General features: G+C 39.8%; 2 protein-coding genes across 7 annotated transcripts in view; both read right to left on the bottom strand.

Annotated features, from left to right (window-relative positions):
- Window positions 1-4,930, bottom strand: part of fbxw7 (F-box and WD repeat domain containing 7) — a 135,265-nt gene extending 130,335 nt beyond the window's left edge. For all 4 annotated transcript variants that reach the window (XM_076884809.1, XM_076884808.1, XM_076884811.1 and 1 more), the window contains exon 1: window positions 4,464-4,930. The gene's annotated coding sequence lies outside the window, so the exon portion shown is untranslated. The remainder of the gene's footprint in view (window positions 1-4,463) is intronic.
- Window positions 4,931-16,200: 11,270 nt separating this feature from the next.
- tmem154 (transmembrane protein 154) lies at window positions 16,201-24,661 on the bottom strand. Of its 3 annotated transcripts, none has more exons than XM_076884806.1 (9): window positions 24,459-24,661; window positions 23,682-23,738; window positions 21,690-21,746; window positions 21,499-21,516; window positions 21,106-21,267; window positions 19,934-19,988; window positions 19,526-19,602; window positions 18,834-18,876; window positions 16,201-17,086 (listed from the first exon to the last, which is right to left on the bottom strand). In XM_076884806.1, exons 1-8 carry the CDS (start codon window positions 24,550-24,552, stop codon window positions 18,845-18,847), a joined length of 552 nt encoding a protein of 183 aa, XP_076740921.1. In that variant the 5' UTR covers window positions 24,553-24,661; the 3' UTR covers window positions 16,201-17,086; window positions 18,834-18,844. The 3 variants fall into 3 exon arrangements, with proteins under 3 accessions (XP_076740921.1, XP_004549356.1, XP_076740922.1); XM_004549299.5 differs by having other exon boundaries at window positions 21,499-21,519; window positions 24,459-24,657; XM_076884807.1 differs by lacking the exon at window positions 18,834-18,876 and having other exon boundaries at window positions 21,499-21,519.
- Between the last annotated feature and the right edge of the window lie 2,909 nt (window positions 24,662-27,570).

Here is a 27,570-nt window from a genome sequence, read left to right as displayed (position 1 = left end):
TGCACTATAATATTTATTTTCGTTTTTCCTGCAGTATATAAAAATTGGTGTATTTCAAAAATAAAACTATGAAGACACTTAAAATAAATTTCCTGTGGTGGGAAACTAGTTTCTGCAACTTTTTTGTATTTACAGTTTTGAGGGATAAGCCTCTTAAATTTCTCTAACTAGAAATATATGTTAAAAAAAACAAAAACGATTTTCAATTTTTTGTAGTTTATTACACTTTTTTGCAATTTATGTAATTACTATGCACCTAATGCAGACATATTATTAAAGTTTGGGCTATAATGGTTGTATTGATGTATAGCAACTTGAAATGCTCCCAAAAATGGCTCCACAGCATGTAAAAATATAATATAAGCTCTGGCGGACTTGGTTCTATGGTAGGTCTTAAAGGGTTAAAACAGCCTCTTCCAACACAGTTTCAGAAGTGCTGCCAAACAACAACCTGTTCAACGCAGTAAAAGACCAAATTAAAACCGTCCTCTCAAAACAACTACATCTGCCATTCCTATTCATCTGCTCCGCCGCCTGGCTTTTTACAGACGGCAGAGAGACGCGCTGCAGAAAAAGCCATAAAAATCTGAAATAATCTTGGAAAAATCTGAACATTCATCACATGAGAATGCAGAGCATCACACACTGGTATGATCAGGCACACAGCATCAAGTAAAGTGGTTGTACATGTCATAGGTGTTGAAAATAATTTTAAACTGCAATGACTGCTCACCTGACAGAAATGATCATGTTAGCGTTTTATTGCAATTAACTTTTTGCAGTGCACAATAACAAACTGCAATTTATCACCTTTTTCAAACTGCTAATTATGTTAAACTTAGGCAATATCTGTTTTATCAAAACATAGTTATCCCACTTCTTTTTTTTTTGCTGCAAAAATCAACCCTGTCACTAAAACCTGCTATAAATGTTGCCATAAGACGGAGTCAGTCTGAGACTGAATAGGGGCTGTTGAAAAACCACATATCTGTTGCTGTCTACATAGACAGAAATCCAACTATCACATCTGGATTCTGCAACTGTTCTACAGGAATAAAGCCAGAATACAACCAGCTGGCAGCCAGTCAAATCAAGTCTCTTCAAGTTGTGCTCATTGACAAAGACTCAGATTTAAGGCAACGTGCTTGCAATCTGTCTGCATTTATAAGTCAGATAGTAATTATTTGCAAACCTTCAACATCTCTCAGAGTACAGTCAGTCCAAGTCAGACTGCAACTGTTTGCCGACCTGTGCAATCCCCTTACGATCAAAAGTGGCTTTGAATGTGCAAACCCTGAAGGCGTGGGCAACCATTTAGTTACCACAAATTGCCATCACTTGCGGAATGTGAAAAATTCAATACAGTCGCCAGACACCCACCACTTCTTCTGGTAAAGGTAAGGAGGTTGCCGTCCTGTCCTATTCCTACTAGTGTGACTGAGCTTGCTCGGAATTAGGAAATAACTTTGTCAAGCTAAATGCATCCAGTGTTGGATGGTTTATTAAATTTAAATTTGTTCTGATAACCTTATTTCAGGATGCTGGTGCAGGAGATTCCCAGATTATTTTAATTTATTTAATAAAATATCGATATTTGGTGTTCTTGTATTGATACTATATCGGCACAAAAAAATATCGCAATACTATGCTGCATTGAGCCCCCCCCCTACTATTTAGGGAGATCTATTAACTGTCAGTGATTTTACAAACTCAAGTGTTAAACATTGGTTGGCTTCATCTTCTAAATATGAGGATTTGCTGGGTTTTGGGTTGGATTTTTTCCCCCTCTTCAGGATTATGCAACAGTAAATGACCTTATCTTTGTGTTTTGGACAGTTGATCGGACAACAGGACACAGCAAGAGCAATTCTCAGAAACAGATTGGCTAATCAAGAAAATAACATCCAGATTTGTTCATAATGACAATACAGGCTATTTGCAGTCTGATCATAATTAGTAATACTATGGGTTCAGAAAGCCTTCGTCTTCTATACAATAAATGTTTGCAGGCACTTAAAGGAAACTGAACAGGTACAAAAAATGTAATAAAATATTGTCCTTAACAGATCTCTGATCGTCAATCTTGGGCATGCATACATAGGTCACTTCAATATGACACAAAGTTAAGCCAGTACTAACAAATGAGACCCATTTTATCCTTCCATTTCTAATGATTAATAAACACCAGTGCTGAGAAAAAGAACATCATCAATTTTTGATCAAACAGAGGCAGATTTCCAGCTCCTGGCTGATCGGACCGTTTCATCTGTTATGTGCAACCCAAAGCACATTTTTAACCAGCAATCAATACAACAGCACTGAAATAAATGCTCCCTTTATGAAGCTTCTGGTGCTCAGCTTTTGTTGACACTCTTCCAGAGAAATGTTGTATCTCCTTTTTTTTTTTTTTTTTTTTTTTTAAAGAAAGCTGTAAATTATGTAATTTGGCAACTGAATGATATCCTATCAGCAGTGTGTCCACACTTCTGCAGTCAAACTCAGTATGGCAAAAGATATGCAACAGTGCTGCTGCACTTTTGTAATCAATGTGGTGCTTTATACTGCACAGATTACACAAGTATGTGTGTGCAAAGCATCACTCTTAGAATAGCAGCGTAACAAATATAGAAGGGAAGTGACAGAAGATTCATTCAAATGGACTGGCTGACATCTGTGCATCTTAACCAAAGTTGGTCATCTGACCTGACCTCACGACTCCCTCCCAAACTGAAATTAACATGAGCTGCACAATTTGATCCAAACTGACAAAACAGCACAAGAGAAAGATGCAGCATGGTTAAATAAGAGAGAATTGAATCTGAAACCGTTTAATGGTGCGCTTCAGTACTGCACTTCTGTTGTTTAAGAGAAATATGTAATGAATGCACACCCATTTGGGTTTGGCTATCGCTGCATATGAGGGGTTGTGGTCAAGTTTGAGTTTAAACTTGATGCACTCCAGTTTTACACAGCGGAGTAGAAATCTGGGTAGTTCCAAGTTCATGTTTGACTCGAGTTACATTGCATTTAATCAACAATACAAAACAAAAAAAAACTATGGTAAAAACAATGTAATTAAGGCTTACACGATGAAACACAAGCTAAGGTCTCACAAGCATAATGAAGAACTGAAAATAATACGTATTGTTGGGCTGGTTTGTACTCTGCTGTTGCGACTCTGTTAGAACTGAAACAATTGGATGTCAGGGACACAAAGACAAGCCTGTCCACCACAGGAGAGTAAACATTAAGGCACCAGTAAAAAGAAATGGCCATACAGTTTTAGATCAACAACTTTCTAAAAATGTCTGGACAAAAGAGGAACATAATATTCATAACGGCTTGCAAGACTGTTGCATTAGGCTGCATTTACAGCATGTTAGGCGACTAACTGAATAAGGGATGTGGACTGTGCATCAAGCTGTCAGCTCAGTGTTGGTTTAACTAAAGCTGCCTCCTGTGACAAAACAATTTCAAGTCCTGTGATTTGCAAGAAATCAGAGCACAGCCACAATAACCTTAAAAGTCTTAAATCTCTCAGCTGTCAACATCCCATGAATTTAGTCCTCTGTTCCCCAAGATAAAGTCTGGATTTGGATAACTTTATAAAATTAACAGAAGTGACCTTTGCAGTGGCGCTATAAACATTTTTTAAACAGAAACCCTTGAACAGATGAAGAAATAGGAGCTGCCATACTAAACAGCATTTTTCTACTACACTTCGTGCTTTTGTGCTCCTTTCCTTTCTCCTTTATATGTGAATAGTGAAGCAAAGTTGCCTCTGGTGTGTTTAAGCTGCCTGGCAGCTGCCCAGGAGGAGTGGAGTCTGTGCAGCTATGCGTTTCATGCGTTTTCATGTCTCAAACTGTTCATACAGGTTTGCAATCTATAATTTGACCATCCTGACGTCCATACTTTAGATTCATCGTTTGCTCTGCACACAGACATCAACTTGCTCTTCCTGTGGCTTCTTCCCAGTACATTGCTTTCTTTAGGACGTTTCCTTTTTCTGATCGAGGGTTTAAGAACAGAAAGTTGTATGCTGTACATTACCTCAAAACCTCGAGGCAAATCAGTGACTTTTTAAAGATGTAGACTGACTGAGTTAAAGTCAAGTTAAAGACCCACGGTTATCGGGTTAATGCGTGCACGGGCATTAAAGTCCTCGCACTCTGCAGCTGTTGACTCGGTTTGTTTAAAAAGCCCAGCGCTGGCCGGAGAGGCAGCCGAAGTAGGCAACAAACTTCATCCCGTGCAGCACATTCAGCTAAATCTGCTAACTTAAACTTCAACTCTGAGCGCTACCAAGCTCCACATCAACACAAGCTGGCTAACGTTAGCACTGCTAATAGCTAGCGACTGCGTTAGCAGGCTAATGCTAGGCCCTTTTCCCCACCGGTCCACCGCTGCAATATCCCCGAGCTGCGGTGCTGTACTTTGTAATTCGCATTGTTTTTATTTACCTGGGAAATGTGGCGATGGACACAAGTAGCAGGACTTTCCAGCGCTTCCTCCCGGTCGGGTATCCACAGCGAGGTATCCTTTGAGGCTTGAAGAAGCTAACGCTTGGAGGTAAACGCTCCTTCTTGGGTCTCCCAGCAGCAGCAGTCACTGCACCTGACCAACCGAGGCTAGCACGCTAGCACGACCTGCTAACTAGCCTCCACAAGCCAAGTTCGTATACTGTTAACTGGCTAGTCAAACACTGCTAACGCTAGCTGCTCTGCCAAACTGACCAGTGCACTGCTCGACCCGTTGACTCTGTGCTCTTACACGGTGATTTACGATCATTACAAGAGGCAGAAGAAACCCACGGAGCCCATATAGCGCGTCAGTAGTAAAAGACTTGCCGTCCGCAAGCTCCTCAACAGGGGCCAGGTCTGCTCCTCTCCTGGCTCTCCACCGACTGGAGAGAAGGGCTGTCGCAACTTGATGATGGCACGTTTTTGTTTGCTCCTGTGCGCGCTTACGTGAGATATACGTCCATGTGAAAAATAAATAAAGTAGGTTAATTTTTATAAATGCAACCAATGGCGGATCAAGTCTTACGAATTGATTCGTGTTAAATGTTAAAATTCCACTTTTTAAAAAAAAAATCACAAAAATAACTGACAAATTTATGGAAACATTTATAGAGACATTTATTTATGGAGACAAATGAGGGGTTTTTTTGTTTTTTAAAGTAGAAATTAAAGATAGTAGTTGATTGGGATTTTATTTCGAAATATTCCAAACATATTCCCCTGGAGTTTATTTCTCCCTCTCTGCAGTACTTTTATTATTACGTTATTATTTTTATTTTGACAAGGCTTCAAAGAGGGGTTTGTGAAAGCATTTATATCATGGCCTTAAACCCGACTTTAGCAACTTTAGAGCCAATGCAACATGCATAGGTCCGGAGAAAACATAGATACACATGTGACGTGCGTGATGTGCCTACCTTCCTGGGGTGGGGGGTGTCCTGTAAGGCTCAAGCAGTAGTTCTTCCTTTTATGACCTTTTCCTGTGCGGAGCTGGGTCCCTGGTGAATGTGAGACACTCTAGATAAGCCATCAGATTAACTTCACCTCGTTTTTCTTTTCTTTGTCTTGTCATCTTCTCCTTATTATTTATATGACAATTAATATTAGAATTATCATTTTTGTTGTTAATGGTTGTGATGACCATTCCCAGGTCTAAGCCTATGGCTACAATATAGAAATGTATTTGCCCCATTCCTGATTACTTGTTTTTTTTTTATATTTGTCACGTTTCAGATCATCAAAAAAAATTTAATATTAGACAGAGATAACCAGAGTAAATACAAAATGCAGTTTTTAAACGATGATTTCATTTATTAAAGGAAAAGGCTATCCAAAGCAACCTGGAGCTGTGTGAAAAAGTAATTGTCCTCTTCTTGTTAAATCATGAATGAACTGTGATTCACCATTTATTTATTTGAAAAGTTGATTTCAGTTTCAGTAGCCACACTCAGGTGTGATTACTGCCAGACCTGTTAAATTAAGAAGTCACTTAAATAGCACTTCGCTCTCGCACTGCTGGCTTACTTGTTGTTCCTAGAGTATTTAAAAGTAGAATGGGAGGGAGAGGCTTCAGTTTTCAGACCCCTCTTCGGTGGAACCAGCTTCCGTTTTGGATTCGGGAGACAGACACTATCTCTACTTTTAAGATTAGGCTTAAAACTTTCCTTTTTGCTAGGTGACCCTGAATCCTCCCTTAGTTATGCTGCAATAGACGTAGGCTGCCGGGGGATTTCCATGATGCATTGAGTTTTTCCTTTCCAGTCACCTTTCTCACTCACTATGTGTTAATAGACCTCTCTGCATTGAATCATATCTGTTATTAATCTCTGTCTCTCTTCCACAGCATGTTTTTTATCCTGTTTTCCTTCTCCCACCCCAACCGGTCGTAGCAGATGGCCCCGCCCCTCCCTGAGCCTGGTTCTCCCGGAGGTTTCTTCCTGTTAAAAGGGAGTTTTTCCTTCCCACTGTCGCCAAAGTGCTTGCTCATAGGGGGTCATATGATTGTTGGGTTTTCTCTGAATATATTATTGTACGATCTACTGTACAATATAAAGCGCCTTGAGGGGATTGTTGTTGTGATTTGGCACTATATAAATAAAATTGAATTGAATTGAAATCAAGCCTGTTAGACAAAATGAAGCAGGCTAAAAAAACCTCAAAAAGCAACACATCATACCACAATCTAAAGAAACTCAAGAACAGCTAAGAAACAAAATCATTGATATCTGTCCATCTGGAAATGGGAACAAAGTTGTTTATAAGGCTTTGGGATTCCAGTGAAGCACAGTGAGCCATCACCACAAACGTAGAAAACTTGAAACAGTGGTGAACCTTCCTAGGAGTGACCAGCCTACCAAAATAACTCCAAAACATGTTGATGACTCATCCAGGAGGTCACAGAAGAACCCAGAACAACATTTAAAGGACTGCATGCCTCACTTGTCTCTGTTAAGGTTAGAGGTCATGAAAAATAGCATCCATGGGTCAAGGAGAAAACCAGTGCTGACTAAATGCATCTTGATGATCCCCAAGACTTCTGGGAAAATATTCTGTGGACTAATGAGACAAAAGTTTATTTTTGGAAGGTGAGTCCCATTACATCTGCATAAAGCTCAGCACAGTATTTCATAAAAAAAAAAACCCACCATAGCAACAGTAAAACATGGTGGTGGTAGTGCAATGGTCTAGGGATGCTTTGCTGCTTTAGGACCTGAAAGGCTTGCTATTATTGATTGAATCATTCTGCTCTCTACCAGAAACTCCTGAAGGAAAGTGTCTGGCCATCAGTTCATGCCCCCTCAAGAGGACAATGATCAGAAACACAACAATCCGGTCGTTAAGTCTGACGTCACTAGCCATGTCTGGGCCTAAACTCCGCTGCAGGTCCATATATCAAACGATCACTATGGCATTACTGAGAGTTGAAAAACTGTCTAAAGTCTTTCATCTTTAATACCAGGTGTAACAATTGAGTTTAACATCCAGGCATCCATGAAAACGGAATTTATGACATTTAACGGAGTTAGAAGTTAGCAGGAAGTTAGCTCGCTAGCTTCTATCTAAATACAATATAGCATGTCCTGACTGCGGGGTTTTGGAAACAAATTAAAACGTACAGCTCTGTTATCACTTCCAGCATAAATGAAGACAGAAAACTAAACAGCAGTGATGTTTGTAGGGTTACTGAAGTTGGGCTAGCTGCTATATAATGATGTGCTACGTGACCGCTAGCGACACAGCTATGTTAGCATAATATAAACAAGCTAACTTTTTTCCACTCGATAAAAAGTTAACGTGAGTGTTCTCGGTGGTCAGGAACAAATGTAATCGCATGGCAGGATGCTGTAAAAGGACCAAACTTCAACCAGGAGAACAACTGAGATAATCCATCCACAATACGAGGTTAGTCATTCATATACTGCTGCATGGGCTGGGCTGTAGTTACATCCTAAGGTTTTAAAAACTGAGCTTAAATAAATGATTAGCGGTAATAAAAGCCGAGGGAGGTCAACAGTGATCACTGACTGTTTTAGGAGCTTTTTTTAGGAGCTTTTTGAGATTAAATAGAAGAAAATACATAACATTAACAATGTTAACAACACAAAAGCCATATTAAACGCAGACTACTTTAGGCCCGGAAGTAGGATTCGTCATGTCATCACTTAACGACCGGATAAACCTACCTCTGAATGGCTAAAAAAAACAATGGGGTTTGCGAGTGACCTAGTTAAAGTTGATACCTTAAAAAGTCTATGTTGGAAAACCCCTCAATGTGGTGAAAATACTTGATGTGAATGACTCATTGGCAGTTAGCACAAACATTTGATTGCAGCTCTTATTTTTTTCACACAGGTCAAGGAAGGTTTAGGTAATTCTTTCACTTAATAAATTAATTCATCATTCTTTTTTATATGAATAAATGAATGATTTAATTAGGTATCCCTCTGCTCTGTTTCCTCCTCATTCACTGTAGCTGGAGTGCTGTGATCTGGTTCAATCTGGGTGACCTTTGGGAGGGGGCTGCAGGAGTGGGGGCTCCAGATCACTGCTCCCATCCTTTGAACCTCTGAGTTACACAAGACATCAAAGTTACTTAACTGCTTATAAACAGGCTCCCTCTTCTGGGTCTGGGGGCTGTTTTGAAGGAGCTCACACTCCCAGTTGGCTGCCTCTAATCAAATCCAGGGGCGACTCAGAGCTGTATACTGATCTAAACATGAGAATGATCCAAATCATAGTAACCAGTAAAACAGAGGAAAAGTTCTGCTTACTAACCACAGAAGAACATCACTGCTGATCAGTAAAACCTCTAGGTTTGGTTTTGTATAAGTTTTTTCAGTTTTATGATGTATAAAAGTCATGAACAAAGCATCTTACCCTCATACAACACTTACTTGCGATCAAAGCATTTGTTTATCATTATATGAAGAATTTTTACAGTACAAAAGTCTTGATCGACCCCTTGTTTCTTCCAAAGAGCCAGACTTTCTTGTAGTTGTTTTTTTGTTTTTTGTTTAATTTTTTTGTTAAGCTCTAACAATGACCTAAGACTCACTCAAGGATAAAAAGGGCACCTAAACCAAGAGATGAGCGAGTGTTGTGTCTACACATAATAGACAACTTAGCAAAGATCTAATTTTAAAGTGTATCTTTAGGCAATTTACATGTATTACATTGTACATTGTATCTTTACAATTAACATGCAGTCACAAATAAATAAAAGTTGAGGAAACAGGACAAGAGGAGGACAAAAGGACCAGTGGAAAGCCTAAAAAACAATCCACCGCAGATGAACAGTATTTGGAAGTCATCTCCTTATGAAATAGGAAAAAAATCTAGCAAAGACCTGACGCGGCTGATCTACTGTTCACTGAAGCTTCATCACAAATGGTCTCAGTGGAAGCGTGGCTTTCAATAAGTGATTCTTAAGAAAAGGAAACAGGGAGAAAAGGCTGTGATATGCCAAATTACACAAGAACTGGACTGAAACTCAGTGGCAACAGGTCTGATCATTGTCAGTGAATGGGTGTCTACAACCATCTGTAAAACACGATGGAGACTCTGTCATGGTTTGGGGCTGCATTTCGCAGAAAAGTGCAGTCCGGTTTTGATCCGCTATGTAATACCATCTAGTAAGAATGTAAAATATGTAAAATCAGATCTGGATAGAAAAACAAACAACTGAACACCATCAGTCATGGATCAGCCTCCTCAGAGCCCGGAGCTCAACATTATTGAAGCAGTCTGTGATCATCTTGACAGACAACAGAATAAAAGGCAGCAAACGTCCAAAGAAGAGCTTTAAAAACCCAGATAGATAGATAGATAGATAGATAGATAGATAGATAGATAGATAGATAGATAGATAGATAGATAGATAGATAGATAGATAGATAGATAGATAGACACCTTTTATGAAAAGAGGCAAAACCAATGCTTAGGTGAAGATCAGCAACAATAATACATGTAATAATATTTTTATATATACTAATAAAACATTTTTTGTATTCATGACTGGAAACTGAAAATATATATTTTCTAATCATTAAAGTTTGAGTAATAACACAGGAAGTGAGAGGCTATAAATGGAAATTTACACAGCACGTCAGAAATCATGTAGGCTGCCCTAATTCTTCCCAGAATATTGAGCTGCATTTATTCAAAGGCAAAAAAAAAAAAGAAGAGAGTTATTGTGGATTAGTGTGAGGCTGCTCCTGCTCAAGTTAGCCATGTGGTGCCAGCTGTGGTTAGCTTTGGCTCATGGTCATTTTCATGGCCTGTATCTGGATCCTGCAGGGAGAGTCTGAAACCCTGAGATATCACTAAGCACCAAACATGTGATCATGAGAAGTGTGGAATTGAGGCTGGCATCCGGTCAATGAAAGCACACCCTGGAAACAAAGAATGACTGTAAATATCCACACTTTCTAGCTAAATTTTCTCTCAAATAGGGTTTGAAAGCTGCTGTAGCTGGGCTTTATGGAAAGAGGTCCTGTAAGTGAGTTCTCAAAGAAATCTGAACCACAGCTTGAAATTTTTGTGTCAGGGGGATTTCTCTGCCTGCTGTTGTGGTCATCACCACACCTAAACATGGAACTTTCCCTAGAGCTTCCTAATGATTGTTTAAAACAGTGATTTCCAGGCCTTTTTGCCTTGTTTTTGACTCCTCGTCACAGGTTAAGGCCTTTAGAGGTAACATATATTATTAGAAGCAAGGAAGCATTTTTCCTCTTGAATTGTCTTAATAAAAACATTTTTAGAGGTCTAAAGAAGTAGATATACACAAAAAATAAAGCATAGCAAATAGTTTATGCACTGCAAACACTCACAAACTAGAAAGCTAGAGAGGCATTTACAGCCCTGGCAGATGTCTCTGAAGCAACCTTTAATGGGACGCAGAGGAAATAATGTGCATTAAATTGTGCATCACGACTCCAACGTATCGAAATCAGACCTGAAAGTCTTCTTTTAATGACGCTCGCAGATTTCCTCGTCCCTGTTTTCCACTCAAACGTTGCCCAAGAATGGCTGAACGCAGCGACTGCGACAGACAGATGACGCTCTGTGACATCGCACACAGTTTGTCAACTCTCGAAGGCAAACAAACACGGATGCTGGTGCGTCTGTGAAAATCGAGCTGATAGAGTGTGACAGGCAGCAACAGTGCCTGCTGGGTAGACACTGATTCAGTCAACAAAGCCTGTAAATTTGGAGAAGACGGGGGCTTTGGAAATATGATGTTATGAGTGAATCCTGGAGGGGATTACATCATATGTCTGCTCACCGTGACAGACATGCCTTTAAGCAAAGTTATAAATGCACCTGTCCACCCACATATCTGCGAATATACACACCTTTGTGAGAGATTCCTTTGCCACAAGTAGAAGATGAAAGCGCTCGGGTCATGTTTGATTTGAATCACTTTGCTGTTTTATTCAAACCAGTTTAACCATAATCTGATCCTCTGATCCCACCAGTAAATTAAATTCCACACCTGCTGCTGGAGCACATCGACCTGAAAGCCAGAGTCTGAAGTGCATCTTCACTTTGTCATCAAGCTTTCACTGGATCACAGTGTAATTATAGCATAATGATCAACTTCATTTGTACTGCAGCTTTCAGCAATGATGATTAAAAGTGCAAATAACTATTTGTACTTTCTACTCATTTCAAAAGAGGATCATCACTTCATATAATGGAAGTTTTTTATTTCAAATATCAAACTGATTTGGGCCTAAATCACGAGCCTATAGAATTTGGACAGAATTTTTGGTGCCGATATCAACAAGATTCGGTGGGCAGAATCAAGCTAGTGCCAGCATAAAGGTAGGGATGATTTTTAAGTGTCTGATCATTTCAAATGCAATATTTCTCACTGAATTTTTAGTTGTGGAAGCAAAGTGAAAGAAAAAACAAAAATGTTTGTATTTCTATGCTCTAATATCCTTTTATTAGCACATGAATATAGCATGAGGTTCTTAGCTTTGCACAAAAAGCTAACTGGCAAAAACGCCCTTCAAAGACGATTTACTTTCTTACTTTGAGTACATGCTTTTCACTTTTACTTGAATTGTTGAAACAGTATTTAAATTCTAACTAAAGTATTTTTTTGGAACACGCATTTGTACTTTTACTTACCTAAATAATTTGTGTACTTTTAACCCCTCTGAAGACAAGGACGAACAAGAAATCCTTACTTCAGAGAAGGTTAGGTCTGGGAATATTTTCCTAAATGATACATTTTCCAATTAAAAAACAAAAACACTACTTCAATTTTTCAATTGAAGAAAGAGAGCCAGAGATTAATAATAACTAATGATTAAATGCAGACTGGTGTATAAACACATGAAAAAAGGTGAGTGAAGAAGAACAGCAGCCTAGGCCTATCGCAGCATAACTAAGGGATGACTCAGGGTCACCTGATCCAGTTCTAATAAAAAGCTTTATCAAAAAGGAAAGTTTTAAGCCTAATGTTAAAAACAGAGAAGGCGTCTGTGTCCTGAATCCAAACTGTTCCACACAAGAGGGGCTGGAAGTTCAAGGCTCTGTCTTTCATTCTATTTTTAAATATACTAGCAAGTCAACTAAGAAGGACCAATTGGAGAGAAAGCGTAAACAAACATAAGTAGTAGTGAAACTAGCTTAATCTAATGATATGTCTGTAAGAAAGTCATGAATTACCCTTAAGTGATTTAAACCCTGCAGCAAACAAACAATATGAGGGTCAGAAAGAATGAAGGTTTCATAAGACTAAAGTGTCAGAAATATAGCAAAGAGGCAAGCCATGGAGAGCATATTCTAGCTCTGCAGCAAAGTCAGAGCAACCAAAGGTCAAAAATAGCAGAATTATTAACGTTTAGTACCCAATAGTGAAGTTCCAAAAGCAGCCCAAGTGCCTTATAACAAACACTCAGTTGAAATGTGTCGTTTGGCTTCTCAAGCTCTCGAAACACTTATGAGTGATATCATTTTGACATTTATCAAACCTCGTCCTGAGAATTTTTTTGCAAACTGAAAGACCTCTTTAATGACTGTCTAGGAGTCAGTGTACAGAAGCTTATTTGGATTTCTTTAGAAGATTTCTGTAGCACATTGTTTAGGATAAGTGAAGAAGCTGTAATAAAGGTGTGAGGCAACAAAACTCAAAATCCTGCTGCTGAGCTTTTAACACCTAGCTAAAGGAGTGACCCCCATTTGTTCTTACAGCCCTTCAGAGGCCACCTGTTAGTTTTAGAATACATTTTAAGGTTTTATTGCTGTTTTTTAAAACTCCTGCCTACGTGTACCAGCTGCTGCGTCTGTATGTGCTCGCCCTATGCCTGAGACCTTGTGGCAGGGCCTCGTCAGTGGTCCCAGCCACATGTTTGATCATTAAAGGTGATTGAGCCTTTGCAGTTCAGCCTCCATGACTGAGGATCTCAAAATTGTTGTGTTAATTATTGTTTAGCACTTCCCTCTACAGGGTAGCGCTTACACATTCACCTAATGAGCAAAATCTCGCCATTCTGATCACAGGAGGACACACAAACCTCTTTGGGATGGTGCCATTAATCTGGCATCCAGCATTAAAAAAAATCTAACAAATATGTAGAGCTACTTGCTGTGACGAACCCTTGTGAATGAGGGAGCAGTGGAAAGCTTCTGTTCTGTTTTGAAGAGTGCTATTTAACTACATATAAAGTAAACTAAAAGCTTCTTTTTCTGCAGGTCTTAAAAACGTAACCTCGGTGCGATGCCCCAAACTGAAACCCTATCAAATTACAGCCAGAGAACGGCTACTTGATAATGTTGATACCAAGTAAGTTTGATACATGCATGTAAAGAGTAATTTTCTACTCTGTTAGCTGTTGATTGTCAAAATCTCGGTGTTAAGTCAGCGCTGACACTATGCATGCGGTGACAGACAGAACTGCTGTCTGGAAATTTAATGGGAAAGAGGGAGAACAGGAGGGGGAAAAGTGCTGTGAGAGACTTCTTTCTCATTTGTATTCATTGCTTTGCATGGATCGTCTGGCCTCGCTCCCTCAGACCTTCCTGTGGTATAAATCCCATCAGCTTTTCACAAGTGTCCATCAGACAAACAGAGCTTGTAGATGGAAACAGGAGAGGCTCATCAGTGGATTCAAGGCAGTATGAGCTAAAGCGGAGTGTAGGCCCACAGTGACAGAAACACGTGTCTTATTGTGCTTTAATCTGCTGTTATATACAGTTAGATCCATAGGTATTTGGACCATGGCATTTTTTTTCTAACTTTGCCTCTGTAAACCACCAGAGAAGATTTTAAATCAAACAAATAGCATGTGATTAAAGCACAGACTTTCAGCATTTAATTCAAGCTGTTTAACCAAAGAGGATCAAAAGTAATTGGAAAACCAGCCATCAGTTTCACACCCAGGTGATTCCAAGTGTTGAATGCCTATTTGGTAGTTTTCCACTGTCCAAAGAAATATTATTGCATGTGAAGTGAAGGAGGCCATCCATGGCTGAAAAACCAAAATAAACCTATGAAAGAGACAAAAGGCTGAATCAGAGAAGCTGTGTCAAATACTTATGGGCCTGAATGAACACAAATGTCACCACTTTAAAGTGGTGCAATGAATGAAAATGTAACTTCAACCACTCTGAGTTTCACTAACATGAAGCTGAAAATAGGAAATCATGTAATGTGGTCTTGAATGTGCAATTTTTAGGTAAGTGGTGCTACTTTGGTGTTCTTTAACCTGACTTACTTCAATATAAACAGCGTGTGGATATGGGCGTAACAGGTGTTGGTGTTTACGAGCAGCAAACAATGATAAAGCAGCAACCATGCTCCTGGTGGTACCACACAATCTCAGCTTGTTACAAACCTTACTGCACTGACTAATGCCAGTGGTCAGGGGAGGGGATGCTGTAAGTGTTGTGCAAAGAAGCAGAACTGTGAAAAGAGGTACTCGCTTAAAAAAACACAACCCCCGAGCAAGCCAGCTCTCCAGTGGTTGCTTTAAAAGAGCTTTAGCCATTGTTGCATCGAGCTACAGTTTCATTTATGACTTCACGGGCTGCATATTTTTCAGCACAATGGCTAAAACATTAGAATCACACACAGTATAAAAAGAAAAGCAGCTTTCTGTGCAGCGCTACATGTTTAGTGTGTTAGAAAAAGAGGCGCTAATTAGCCAAAACCACAGGCTTCAGCTGGGTTTGTTTTTACAGGTACTTAGTCATTACTGTGTGTGTGTGTGTGTGTGTGTGTGTGTGTGTGTGTGTGTGAGAAAGAGAGAGATTGCGTTTATTTGTTTCTTTGTCCGCCAACTCCTCCTAGAACATCAGAAGTTGAGCAACCAAACTTGGCACACAGGTTCATCTCCCTTTAGGCTTCTGAAGGTTCTTATCTATATCAGATAATTGCATCATGCTGCCTAGCAACGGCCTCACAATGAGTTAAGACGGCCTGTTTATGGATTCGTGCACTGACAACATCTTATGAAAACATCCTATAGTCTTAATTTAATCACAGTAAAATCTGCTTTATATCCAAAGTGTTGAACTGTGCATGATATATTATGACATCACCACATTGCTTGGCAACCACCTAGCAACGGGTTAAAATTATCTATTTTTAGCACCATATGAAAACATCCTGTTGTTTTAGTTTCACACCTTCGCAAGATTTCATCTATAGCCATAAAACCTGATTTATACATGCCTAGCAACCACCTAGCAACAGCTTAAATCAACCCACGTTTAACATATAAGACCTCCTTCTTTTCTTTTTTCACATCTATAAATGTGAATACCAGTAATATTAGCATGCTAACACTCCAGAAAGGTTCAAGGACTACTCTAACATGGGCAAGCACTAGTTTAGACGAAACACACACACACACACACAGACCAGATCCACAAATTGTAATTTCATGGGTACACAACAAGAGGAAAAAACCAAAATCACTAGGATACAAAATTTTACTGGGTGAAGTAAAAGGTTTGAGCTGCTGATATTCCTACAGTCAAATTTCAAGACAATCAAAAATCCGAACTGAACAGTGGCACTCAAGGAAACGTAAGCACCACCATAACCGGTACAGGATTCATCATCAGTTGACTGTGATGTCTAAATTTCAAGGGGATCCATCTTCGTGGAAAACAAAGACAAAGACACACGCACACACACACACACACAAAGACAGACGAATTTTATGGCAAGGTTTTATTTATTGAAATTTTACTTAAAGCACCATCAGCAAATCAATGACACAAGTGCCTTTATGAAATATTTACAAACATCTTTTGGTATACTGTATTCTCATATTTACAGTGCAGGATCCCGCACAATACTGACTGACGCTATAAGAAAGTAGAGCTCACATTTGGATCAATGTTACAACTGCTTTGATTCAACACTTTCAAAGACAAAGGAAAGAATATAAAGTGTTCAGTCAACGAGTTATTTGTTATCTGTGGAGAGATAAAAATCTTATCGGGTGCAGCTTTCTGAGAGCTGCTTCGATGACGGGAAATAATTTATCCAAAGCTTTAGAAACAGGCTTTGAGATTTCAAACAAAACACTTAAAAAAGTTGCTTCTCTGTCATGCATTCAGCTGGATATCTCCCCTTTAAAACCTCCAGCTGGAGGGACTCATAGTGTAATGCAACAAAATGGCTTTGAGCTTAGGAAAAAGCCATAAGCAGAAACAAAGAACAGTGCAATCTATGATGGAGAGGAGAGAGATATTGACCTAATTGTAACATCATCAGTTACTACATTATGAATCTGAGCCATAAAATACTGTACATGTACCTGGCAGCATATTAAAGCAGAACACCATGTGGTGTGAAACGGATCACAGAGAGACGGTTTTGGTTCGGTTGTTATATGCTGCTGTTCACTAACGGCTATCAGAGGTGTTGCATTAGAAAAAATTTGAGGTTGAATTTTTGTTGCTGTTTTCCAGCAAAATTGTAAAAATGAGTGTTAAGTGTTGTTGTTTCCAGACAGTCACATGGCTGGATTATTGCTGGTGGAGGAGGTTCAAACATCAGTGCTGGCTTGCGTTGTGTTGACAGTGTCTCCTTTAACCTGCAGACAGGGAATCATGGGAAAGAGAAAGAGGTAGACATGTCAGACTTAAAGGTCAACCTTCTAAAATGTAACTCCAGTGTCCTGTGTTTGCAGCTGATGTGGTAAAACTGACACATTCGGGTAGTTTTTCAGCTGATATTTGGGATCAAAAGGGTTTAAATTACAGCATAATTCAGCCCAACTCCATCTCTAGTGTGCCACATTCACTGACTCACAGTGCCGTACAGTCCATCACAGCCTCGCTGCACACATGGTAAGCACTGGTTCACGCAGCGTCAAAGAAGGATCACTAATCACAAACCTCAGACTCTGGCAGCAACAAAACAATAAAACCTTCACTTCACAGCTCCTCTGCTACCCGTGAGCTGAGCTGGAAAGGTGATGATCCCACACACGACTAAAAAAAACATAAGTGTGAAAAGTCAGAGCGGAGGTGCTTAACTTGAAAGCAACGTTTGCAGTGGCCGATATTCATCCTGTTTTCCTGAGCATATTTGGCAATGAATCTATTCTTGTGTAGAATAAAGGTTTCACACGCTTTAGAACCAAGCATCTGCATTTTGGTGTTTTTCAGCTCATTGTTTTGCTTCACAAACATCAGAAACTTCCTGTTTAGCTCTGCTCTCAATGCCTTTCACAGCCTCCGTTCTTGCTACACACTAACCAGAGCTTCATATTTGAGTGGTAAATAAGCTGATGAAGAGGTCTGGTATGAAGCTGTAGTTGACTGAAGCACCTAAAAGCATCTACATTCATGGGCAACATAAATGAAGCCTGCAGGATCCTCGAATTAATCACTAGGTTAAAACTGGTCATGAGACTGGTTTTCGTCTGAATGTCACAAAGGTTAAACTTATTCTAGGTTATTTTAACAAACTTGCTTTCAGCAACACTGCATATGCTTTCTTTTCTTACTCCCAGCCACCATTGTGCCCGAGTCACCGTGGAAATTCACAGGTCTGACAAACAGGGCACAGCTGCCACGCTAGATGGCATCGCATTGAGCAACCGCAGCAACACCAACATCACATTTACTTCTGTTTTGAGATCTCTTGTGTAACCTCGTGTGTACAAAGTGCCTCCTAGTTGAATGCAAGTAACCTCTAGCCCTTGTACAGCTTTGGAAATAAAACCCTGGGAAAAAGCAATGTGTAAATGACGTTGGTCAACAGTTCGCGGAGCGGACCTTGACCTCGCCTTCCCGGCTCTTCCAGTAAAGGAGACTATTCCAGGGTTGAGTTGCACCACACTTCCACGCATGCCTGTTGTAATCACTAACAGATGTTAGTGGTGTTTGCGCTTTCAAACATGTGCAGTGACGAAAGGGTCACAGTTCATCAGTCACAGCTCTGCTGAAAACCAGCTGGTGCATCACAACAAACAGAGGCTGGCAGCAGAGAGAAAATGGCTTGGAAACACTTTTTATTGCCCGAGTCAGCTGTTGATCTGTGTTGTGTTAGCATTGTTGTGCTACATGCTATAAGTAATTTGTTTGCGCAACGCTCTGTGTTTGTACTATGAGAAAATCAATATTAAGTGAAGTTTTGTTAGTAGGCAGCAGGAAAATGTCACTCAAAACTCTACACTTCTTCATGCTTGATCATCATTTGGTTTAAAAACACATTTTGGAGATCTAATGATCTAATATATAAACAAATCCTAAGTGAGGTTGCAATTGAGAGAAATTATTCTCAAAATAGTCTGTAAATGTTAATAACTTGATAATATGCACAGGTATGCTCACCTTAAATTCAGTTACAGACATTTAGAGTCCTCTGCAGTTTCACCTATGCAAAGAATTCAAAGAAAAGTCATGAGATCAGTCAGTGTGGAATATAGCAACTTCAGCGTAAGAAGCTCTGCTGGAGATTACTTGATGTAAACAACAGCGACATCTGCTGGATAAACTGTGGCACCTCCTTCACGCCTCTCTCAAACCAGCTGGGTCTTTCCCTGTGCGGGTGGCTCTCCACGTTGGTGGAGTGGTTGCAAAAGTCTGAGCACCTGTCACTGCACTACACTATGATGCTCAGCTTGCGTTTTATCTTTCGGTTGAACCAGTTTTTGTCTGAGAGCATTACTGGCACTTTAGCTCCAGTGACAGTGGCAAGACTTTTTTTCCACACCCTAACTCATGTCATGACTCACATACGATTAATGGCATGTCAGTGACCTTCAGGACAACCTCCAAGGGCACAGCCTCCCTCGCTGGGGCTTAAATACCTGTGACGCTTGGCCAGTTGTTTCAGAACTGACAGAGTCTCTTGGTTAAGAGACAAAAAGAAGACCTGGTGCCTTCTTTTTAGTCACTCGACACCACCAAAACCTGGATGTCAGTGAACTTCAACGTATTTCTTTTGTGATCTGTATTTCTATCAGATTCCTAGCCACAGTATTTTTGTTTCCAAATTCTCTTCTTCATCCAGTGAAACCTACCATCCTTTTTCATCCACTCGTCCAACTCTTCCATTTCGAGCTCGAGTACAGAGGGCACGTCCTCTTCAAACATCGGCCTGAAAGACGCAAAGAAGGACTGAGAGTCATATTTTTTTTCTTTCTTTTGTATCATCACATCAAATATAATTTCAAAGGACTTCAGAGCCACATTTTTTAATCTTTAATAAGTCGGACTTAAATAAAAAAGAAAGACGTGTTTGTAGTATTATAGTAAAAGATTGCACAGAAGCCAGGGGGTAGTATATGTTTTCTTTACAGCTCTCAGTATCATTCAGCTGCAGCCACAAGCAGGAAGTTATTCTCACAAAGCGCTGAACATCGAGATGATATCAGTTCTTTAACAGGTTCAATAAGCAGTTGTAGCAAAATGACATGGGTGACACTTACATCGGCACCTTCTCTGTACTGGATCCATCCAAATATGGATCTTCCTTACTCAGGTCTACAAGCAGAGAATATGCAGCAGTCAAGGCCGCAGTCATAAAAAAACAAAAAAACAAATCAGATAATCTGTACATTGAATAATAATAATAATACATTTTATTTATGAGCGCTTTTCAAGTCACCCAAGGACACTTTACAATAGGATAAAACACTTAGTAAAACAATGGCAGAATAAGAACAATAAAATACAAGCACAAGATAAAATGAACAAACAGTGGATTCACAGTGAATATGCAGATTTGAACAGATGAGTTTTGAGTTGGGATTTAAACTGGGGGGGAGAACCAATATTTCTTTTTCTTTTTTTTTTCTTTTTTTCCCCAATATTTCTTATTTCAGGGGGCAGAGAGTTCCACAGCCTGGGAGCAGAGCAGCTGAAAGCTCTGCTTCCCATGGTGGTGAGGCGGAAGGAAGGTACAGTAAGCTGGATAGAAGAAGAACGAAGTGAACGGGCAGAACAAGTGGTGGTTAACAGGTCAGAAAGGTAAGAAGGAGCGAGGTTATGAATGGCCTTGAAGGTGAGCAGAAGAAGTTTGAAAATTATCCGCAATTTCACAGGGAGCCAGTGAAGTTCCTGAAGAACAGGGGTGATGTGCTGGTAGGAGGGGGTTCTGGTGATAATTCGAGCAGCAGAGTTCTGAACCAGTTGAAGCTTATGGAGGGATTTTTGGGGGAGACCATGCAGAAGAGAATTGCAGTAGTCATTAAAAACCACCAAACACTAAATTATTTCAGATACTTCAGTCTATCACCCCCAGTCCTTCACTTTTTGTTTGTTTTTGGACTTTTTGTTTTTCTCTGTGTACAGGCCTTCTAGATTCCCTGCACGTCTTCCCTGCCGTCTGGATTTCTGTGGATGTGTGTGAGTGAGCATGAGCATTTTGGAGTGGACTTTCTGAGTGAGTTGTGGATTAAGTTGAAGCTCCACCCCCTGTGTTATCTGTCTCACTGTATATATGTATATATCCTCACTTGGTGTCACATTGTAAATAAACCCTCACCTTCTCTCTAAACTTCAGAGTCCTGCGAGTGAGTCCTCTGCCTAATAATCTGTGACACCAGGATTAAGTGAGAGAAGTGAAACTTTAAAATATTCCCTCCTCTGATTGACATACCTGGATTTCTCTTTTGTTTGTTCCACCTGCGGTTGATGAAAATGCCACAAACTATCATGCAGATGATTAAGACCACCAGCACTGCAGGGATAATGATAATGATGGGGTCCAGGCCTGATGATTCAGTTTCATCCATGGAGTTTTCATCTATTGATGTGGCAACTGTGGAAGGAAGACAGCAGTTTAATCATTCGTTTCACCCAGGCCTCGTAACGGTCTTAAAATTTGTTCACTGGCATAAAAATATGCAAAGAGGGGATTTTCACAGGAATTAAAACCATGGGGCATTACTGACATTACATTCAATTCAGCCCAGTGACTACTACAGTTGCACAGGTGATAATTAATGCAATCATTACTCATGTGGTAAAAGAAGCAGTCAGTTATACATACCACTACCGGAGGCACTGCCTTCTGCATGAACCCCGAGTAGAAACAACCAGAAATTGTGAGATGGTTTCATCCAAAATGAAAAGGGAGCAAAAACAGAACAAATGATGATAAAAAACAAAGCAAAGCATCATTCACATGTAATGATGGGGGGAAAATGATTTCATGTAAAATAAAAGCTGCTGTGGACCCACCGTACAGAGTCCCATTTGAACTGGTCTGATTGATGACTATACTGGTGTCAGTAACAACTGGGAACAACAGAAAGAGCAGATGTGTTCATACTCCTGGACAAAAGTATGTAGATATCCAAAAAGTGTGGTTGCTAAGCATCTAAATTGAAAACCAAATACAAAAAAGATGCTGTAGTAACATCATAACAGTTTTTTTTTTATTGTAATATGAAAGAAACAGAGCAACAAAGAAAAACCTAATATCGTAAAGCTAAAAATATCCAATATCCAGATTACTGCTTAAGTAAAAGCAACACAATTACCCCAATACGAGGCCCGCTTTCATTTTTAGCAACAAAACGTAAGTAAAATTTCTCTCTTTGCAGAAACCCGAGGATGTGTTAAAAAAAAAATAGTGTTATTGTTGTCGTCGCTAGAGTTGAACTAGGGTTCAGGCATCGTTCAAAGGGTCACAAGATAAATGCGAGGCGACTGCGGGGAGAGGAAAGAAGAAGAACGAGGTTCCATACCATTTCCTGAAGCTGTTTTTTATGATGTGACACATTCACTTGGAGGTTTGTGATGATTTTAAGTTTATATTGGGCAGGAAATTTAAAAAAAAAATTGTTCCATAAGCTCCCTTACAAAATTAACATTGATGAAGTCCAAAGATGCTTAAATTCTTAGTAATTTTAGTTAATGTGTAGGCAACGCCTGCACAAGTAACTGAAAAGCACTCTCAAAGTAAAAACAAATATATTTAAATTAGGCAGACTCCCAGAGAAAATACATTTATCAGAGCTAAAACCATAAACAGCAGAAATAAATTTAAAAAAAGAAACGAAATGAAAAGAAAAAGAATACAATTCTGTGTTAATTTGAAAAGCATAAGCCCCTCTCCTTCCTCCTTTACAGTCACTGAATGATTCATGTCATGCTTTCGATTAGTGTTGTACATTCTGAAATGATTCAGAGTATTTGAGGGCAGGGACGCTAATACTCTGAAATTTTGTAAGAATCGCTGGCTGCATGGGTCATGAGACATTAAAGCGTGTTGTGTTGTCTCTTTCGTGGGAAACGCTGATCTAAAAATTAGTCACTACAGCTTTAAAATAAGTACAGGAAAGTAAAAGCTACTTTAATACACCTTAGTGGCAGAAAAAAGCAATAAAATGGCTGTATTGATAAGTAGAGGCACGCATGAGTCTCTGAGTGAACATCGCAGAAAAAACAAAACACTTGTAACACATTAGAGGAAAAAGTCATAAATACTTGCGATTTTAAAAAAAATTCATATTTTGCAGACGTTCGCCACAGTGTTGGAGACTCTGGGATTTTCCCCCATTCAGCGAGGTGGGCACCTGACGTTTGGTGGTGAAGTCATGCTCACTGTTGGATGTTTATCCAAGAGAACGTGTTGAAGTGGGTGACAGCGTCTGCAGAACTGCAGCTGAGTGGGCTGATTAATACTGAAACACCGTCACATGGTGGGATTTCTTTCCCCTCTTTGCAAGTTCAGACTTGTAAATGCTTAATTTACAGCCCAGCCCACAGGCTCAGTGCAGACCTGAGGAGAAGTGATTCTTTAAGGATCTGGGGGAGAGGGGAGGGCTCTCCTCTCCAAAATTTCAGTGTAAGTGCACTCAGGAACTCCAGTACGACAGAAAAAAAGATTAAAATCCACGCCAATGTATATAAATACATTGGTGTTAAGTTCTGCTGTAAACTGATGCATCAAATAAATGCTTAAAAGACATAAATTGAAGTAAATTTTAATTATATTATTATAAGATATTGTTTCAATAAAGGGAATTCAAGGCAAAGGTTATACATATATGCGCGCAGGTTACTCTCTATGGTGATCTTATGAGCAAGTATCTCTTTTTTAACTTCAGGCCTTCAGTTAGAGATATCAAGATATCAAGATTGAGACAAACTAAGACATCTGTTTCTCAGAGCACTGACAGAAAAAACATGTCCACATACTTTTGCAGCATATTATTTACACCTCACCTGTGGTTACTGTGTCATTCCCTGACCCGCTTTGTTCCATTTCTTCTTGGCCAAACCCTGTATTTGGACACAGCTCGTTACTTTGTGTTGGGGAGCTGTTATGTCATTGAAATTGGACGGCGAACACTTGAAAGTAAAGCATCTGCAGCATTTCATAGCAAAAGTGAAACACACCTGGGGCTGAAGACTGTTACTTCTGCTTGAGTTCATTGGCAACATTGTGAAAAACAGCGAACCCGAGTCAGATCGCACAGGAACTCAGCACTTCCGTCTAGTTTAGTCCAAATGATTGCAAAAAAAATCTAAACTGTTGCAAAACCGAGGACTAGGAGGTGATGATGTTGAGCAACTGGTTTAAAGCAAGTTTGCCACTCAGTAAAAAACAATAACGTTGTGTTGAAACTGTCCTTTTCAGAGTGTACTAACTGTAGACTGTGACGCCTGTAAGAGGCAGCTTTGGCTGACCTTGTTATAGACTTATAAAACTATAAAGACAGGTAACTGATTTCTACACATGGCGCTCATCTCACAGTCAAACCTGTGACTCTTCTAGCCCTATACTGTCAATTTCTGCTTGTTACATTTTAACTATAGGAGAAGTTTTTTTGATTTTGAAAGCGTGAGCAATAGGAGCCTTTGATTTTCAGTCAAAAAGACGTTCTCAGAGTGCCCCAAAAGAAAAACTGAAGCGCACAAACGGCAAAAGCGGGGAGGAGGCAGGAAAGCGGAGAGCACTGCTTTGTTTGAAAGTAAAGAAACTAATGTCCCCGGTCCTACCTGTCCCAGGCAGCACAGTGGTCAGCAGCAGCAGCAGGAGCAGGGGGACCTTCACCCTCGGGGTGCTCATGTTACCAATCCAAGAGACAGACATAGTGCCATTGTGCGCCCGCTTCCTTCTGTACTGTCACAGCATCGCACTTCCTGATATGACTTAACGTTAAATAGAAGAAGAAGAAAAACGATTCTCTGTCTCACTCGCACACCCTCAGACGCTCTGAGATGTGATGCAATCAGCTGTGTGCTTGTAGCCACACGCCTCATGGCATTCTTGGTGGTTAGGTATGCAGCTCAACAGAGTGAAGGGGGAAGCTGAACAAACTTTAAGGAAGGAAAAAAGGAAGAAAAGAAAAAAAACAGGTGGCGTGAGCTCTGCCAAGAGAAGAAAGCTGTCACCGAGCTACCGCATTAAATGATCCAAGTGTGAAACTGCTGCGTGTCTGCTGTGTCCACTATAGCTGGAGCTTGAGCCACTGTTTGTGGTGAAACACTGATCATGAGCCTCAGGGTCATGCTGCCTTGGTTATCAGTCAGCTGCTGTGGGTTCTTGGCCTACTTTAAAAAGACCACAGTTTCTCTTCTCATCGTTAGAAATGCGACGGTGATGTGTTTCAACATGACGGCCGGGCTTTGCGATTTCCATCAGCTTTATCTGTTCAGATCACCTCAAGAGTCACGTGGGGATAAAATGTATACCACAGAATTACTGTTCGATTCCCATGAAAAGAAGAAGAATGAGACTCTGTTAGCACAAACAAGAATAAATGAAATGATAGAAAATGAATATCTAATTGAATATAAATGGACATAGAGAAGTTGGGCTGCATGTTTTGAGCGTTCTGATATAAATGTTCAGTAAAATTTTCACAATTATGGTTTGACATGATATGAAGTTAGCACAGGTTTTCTATTTGAGCCTGACTGAAGAAAAGTAAATGTCTTATCAGATTTTACAGCCACGAGTCAAGAATCAAACCCCTGCAAACCTCATGGTGCTGCTGAGAAGGCTTCATCCTTATGGGGACAAGAAAGTCTGCATTGCACCCACTTGCTTCCTAATACACACAACAGTGCATACACCCACCACATCACCACCTAGTAGAGTTTTCAGCATTGAATTGGGGAAATGGGTTGTGTTTTGGGGTTAAAATAGATGTGCTCAACCGTGTGAGCCTCGTGTTTGAGACTGTTTGGCCCAAAAACCTTGAAGACCAACAGGTGTAGCTGTGGCTAAAAACCATCGGTGTCTTCAATAAATAAGTCTTTTTAAAATTCCTTACAAAACAAAAAGCATTTGTCAATTTCGTCAGTAGTCGCTAAAAAATATTTTTCATGTATCATTTTAGCCAGCCAGAAGGCTCAATCGGGCCCCTGCATAGAACTTTTGCAGAAGTCTTCTTCTTCGTCTTACTTATTTCTTAATAAAATACAAAACCAGAACTGTTTGGGTAATATGGTGGTGCAGTTGTTAGTGCTGTTGCCTCACAGCAACAAAGAGTTCAACTGGGACCATTCTGGGCAAATTTCCCTGTTTTATTTTTTTTTTGTGGTTTCCCTCTGGGTACTCTGGCATCCTCCCAAGTCCAAGGACAGGCAGTTAGTGGCGTTGGGTTAACTGGTGATTCTAAATTGTCAGTGTGAATTGTTGTCTGTCTCTCTGTGTTAGCCCTGCGTCAGATCAGTGATCTGTCCATGGTGTACCCGCTTTGGACCCTATGGTAGAGAGGCAGAGAATGAATGGAAATGTGCAGGAAAATTATTTTTATATCTCAGGAGGTTGTTTGAAAAACCTACCTTCAGCTGGTTTCTTGCCTCCGCAGCAGGTAGCTTTGCATGTTTGATGTGGCAGAGTTTGACCCTTCCTGACACAACACAAAAGATACAGGTGGTTTGAATCAACAAGAAGCAAAATGCTGATGTTTCACACCCCTGATTTAAGACTTTACCAGAAGCAGTGCTTAAAAGGCGTGCATTAATGTGTTTAACAGTGAGCGTCTTTTCTTGTTTTGTTTTGCTCTTCAGGCCAAACCGATTTCTCATTAAATGCTTATTATTATTATTATTATTATTATTATTATTATTATTGTCTATAAATCAGTACTAAAAATTTTGGAAGCTTTTCATTCTTGCAGATATAGACAGCTCTATTATCTGCAGTTCTGGGTTATCCAGTCTTGCGCTGTGATTTGCTTTTACAGCATTGGCAGTGAGTTTGGGATCATTGTCATACTCAAAAACAACACTTTGGCCACCTAGATGCTTTTCAGATGGCATTGTATGATAGATAAAAAAAATCTGACTGCTCTTGGCTGTAGATACTCACTGTTGTACCTCTCTCCTCACCTCCTCCATACATACTGACGAACCAAAAATCCCACGTTAATTCACAACTGATTTCAATCCAGTTCTTGTGTAATCTGGAATACCTCAGCCTTAAGATACCTTAAGAATCTTGTTTTGACTGCTATACACTTCACTGAGATCATTTCTGATGAGTTACCATTGAACAACAGGTCAACTGTTTCAGGTCAGATAGATCTTTTTAGATGAAGATGACTTTCAGACACTGCTTATCTGCTGTGGGGATTTTAGGCATGCTACTTGAAAATAGTCAGGTACAACTGGACTGAAAATGAGTGAAAAGGCAGCCAGTGTCAAAATAAAGACCTTCAGAAAGCCTGGAGAACTAATGCTCAAGAACACTTTAAAAATGACAAGGAAGTTTGGCTACTTGGAAATAAAATATATACAGATATTAGGGTTGGCACAAGATCTTTGCACAGTACCTCAAATGGTACAAAAACAGGAAAACTTATGATCTCTATTTGTTTCACACAATCAATACAAGGACTTTACTGAGAATAGCCCGCAAGCTTCTGGCACTGAGCAAACTGAAGCTAAATAATGTTTCTGCTGAAGAATCGTTGTTTTGTGATCCTTTTCTGTGAGAAAGGAGCCATCGTGTTCACATGTGTCTAATCATCCGTGACTAGCGTCTCTTCCACAGAAGCGTTTACGTATACCATGAGTCATACCATCAGTGCCACTCTGTTTTTCACTTCAGTATTTCTGTTTCTGTTAATAATTCTATTTCACTATTTTATAGAAATAA

This window comes from Maylandia zebra, linkage group LG6 (assembly GCF_041146795.1).
Source record: "Maylandia zebra isolate NMK-2024a linkage group LG6, Mzebra_GT3a, whole genome shotgun sequence".
NCBI classification, from domain to species: domain Eukaryota; kingdom Metazoa; phylum Chordata; class Actinopteri; order Cichliformes; family Cichlidae; genus Maylandia; species Maylandia zebra.
Note: the sequence above shows the minus strand (reverse complement) of the source record. Positions and strands in the feature narration are given on the sequence as shown.

Coding starts and splice junctions, on each gene's coding strand:
- tmem154 (XM_004549299.5), bottom strand. CDS start 24,552: ATGTCTGTCTCTTGGATTGGTAACATGAGCACCCCGAGGGTGAAGGTC. Junction 19,989..21,105: donor CAAACAAAAGAGAAATCCAG/GTATGTCAATCA, acceptor CTCTGCTTGTAG/ACCTGAGTAAGGAAGATCCA. Junction 18,877..19,525: donor CGAGTGGATGAAAAAGGATG/GTAGGTTTCACT, acceptor TTCTTTGCATAG/GTGAAACTGCAGAGGACTCT.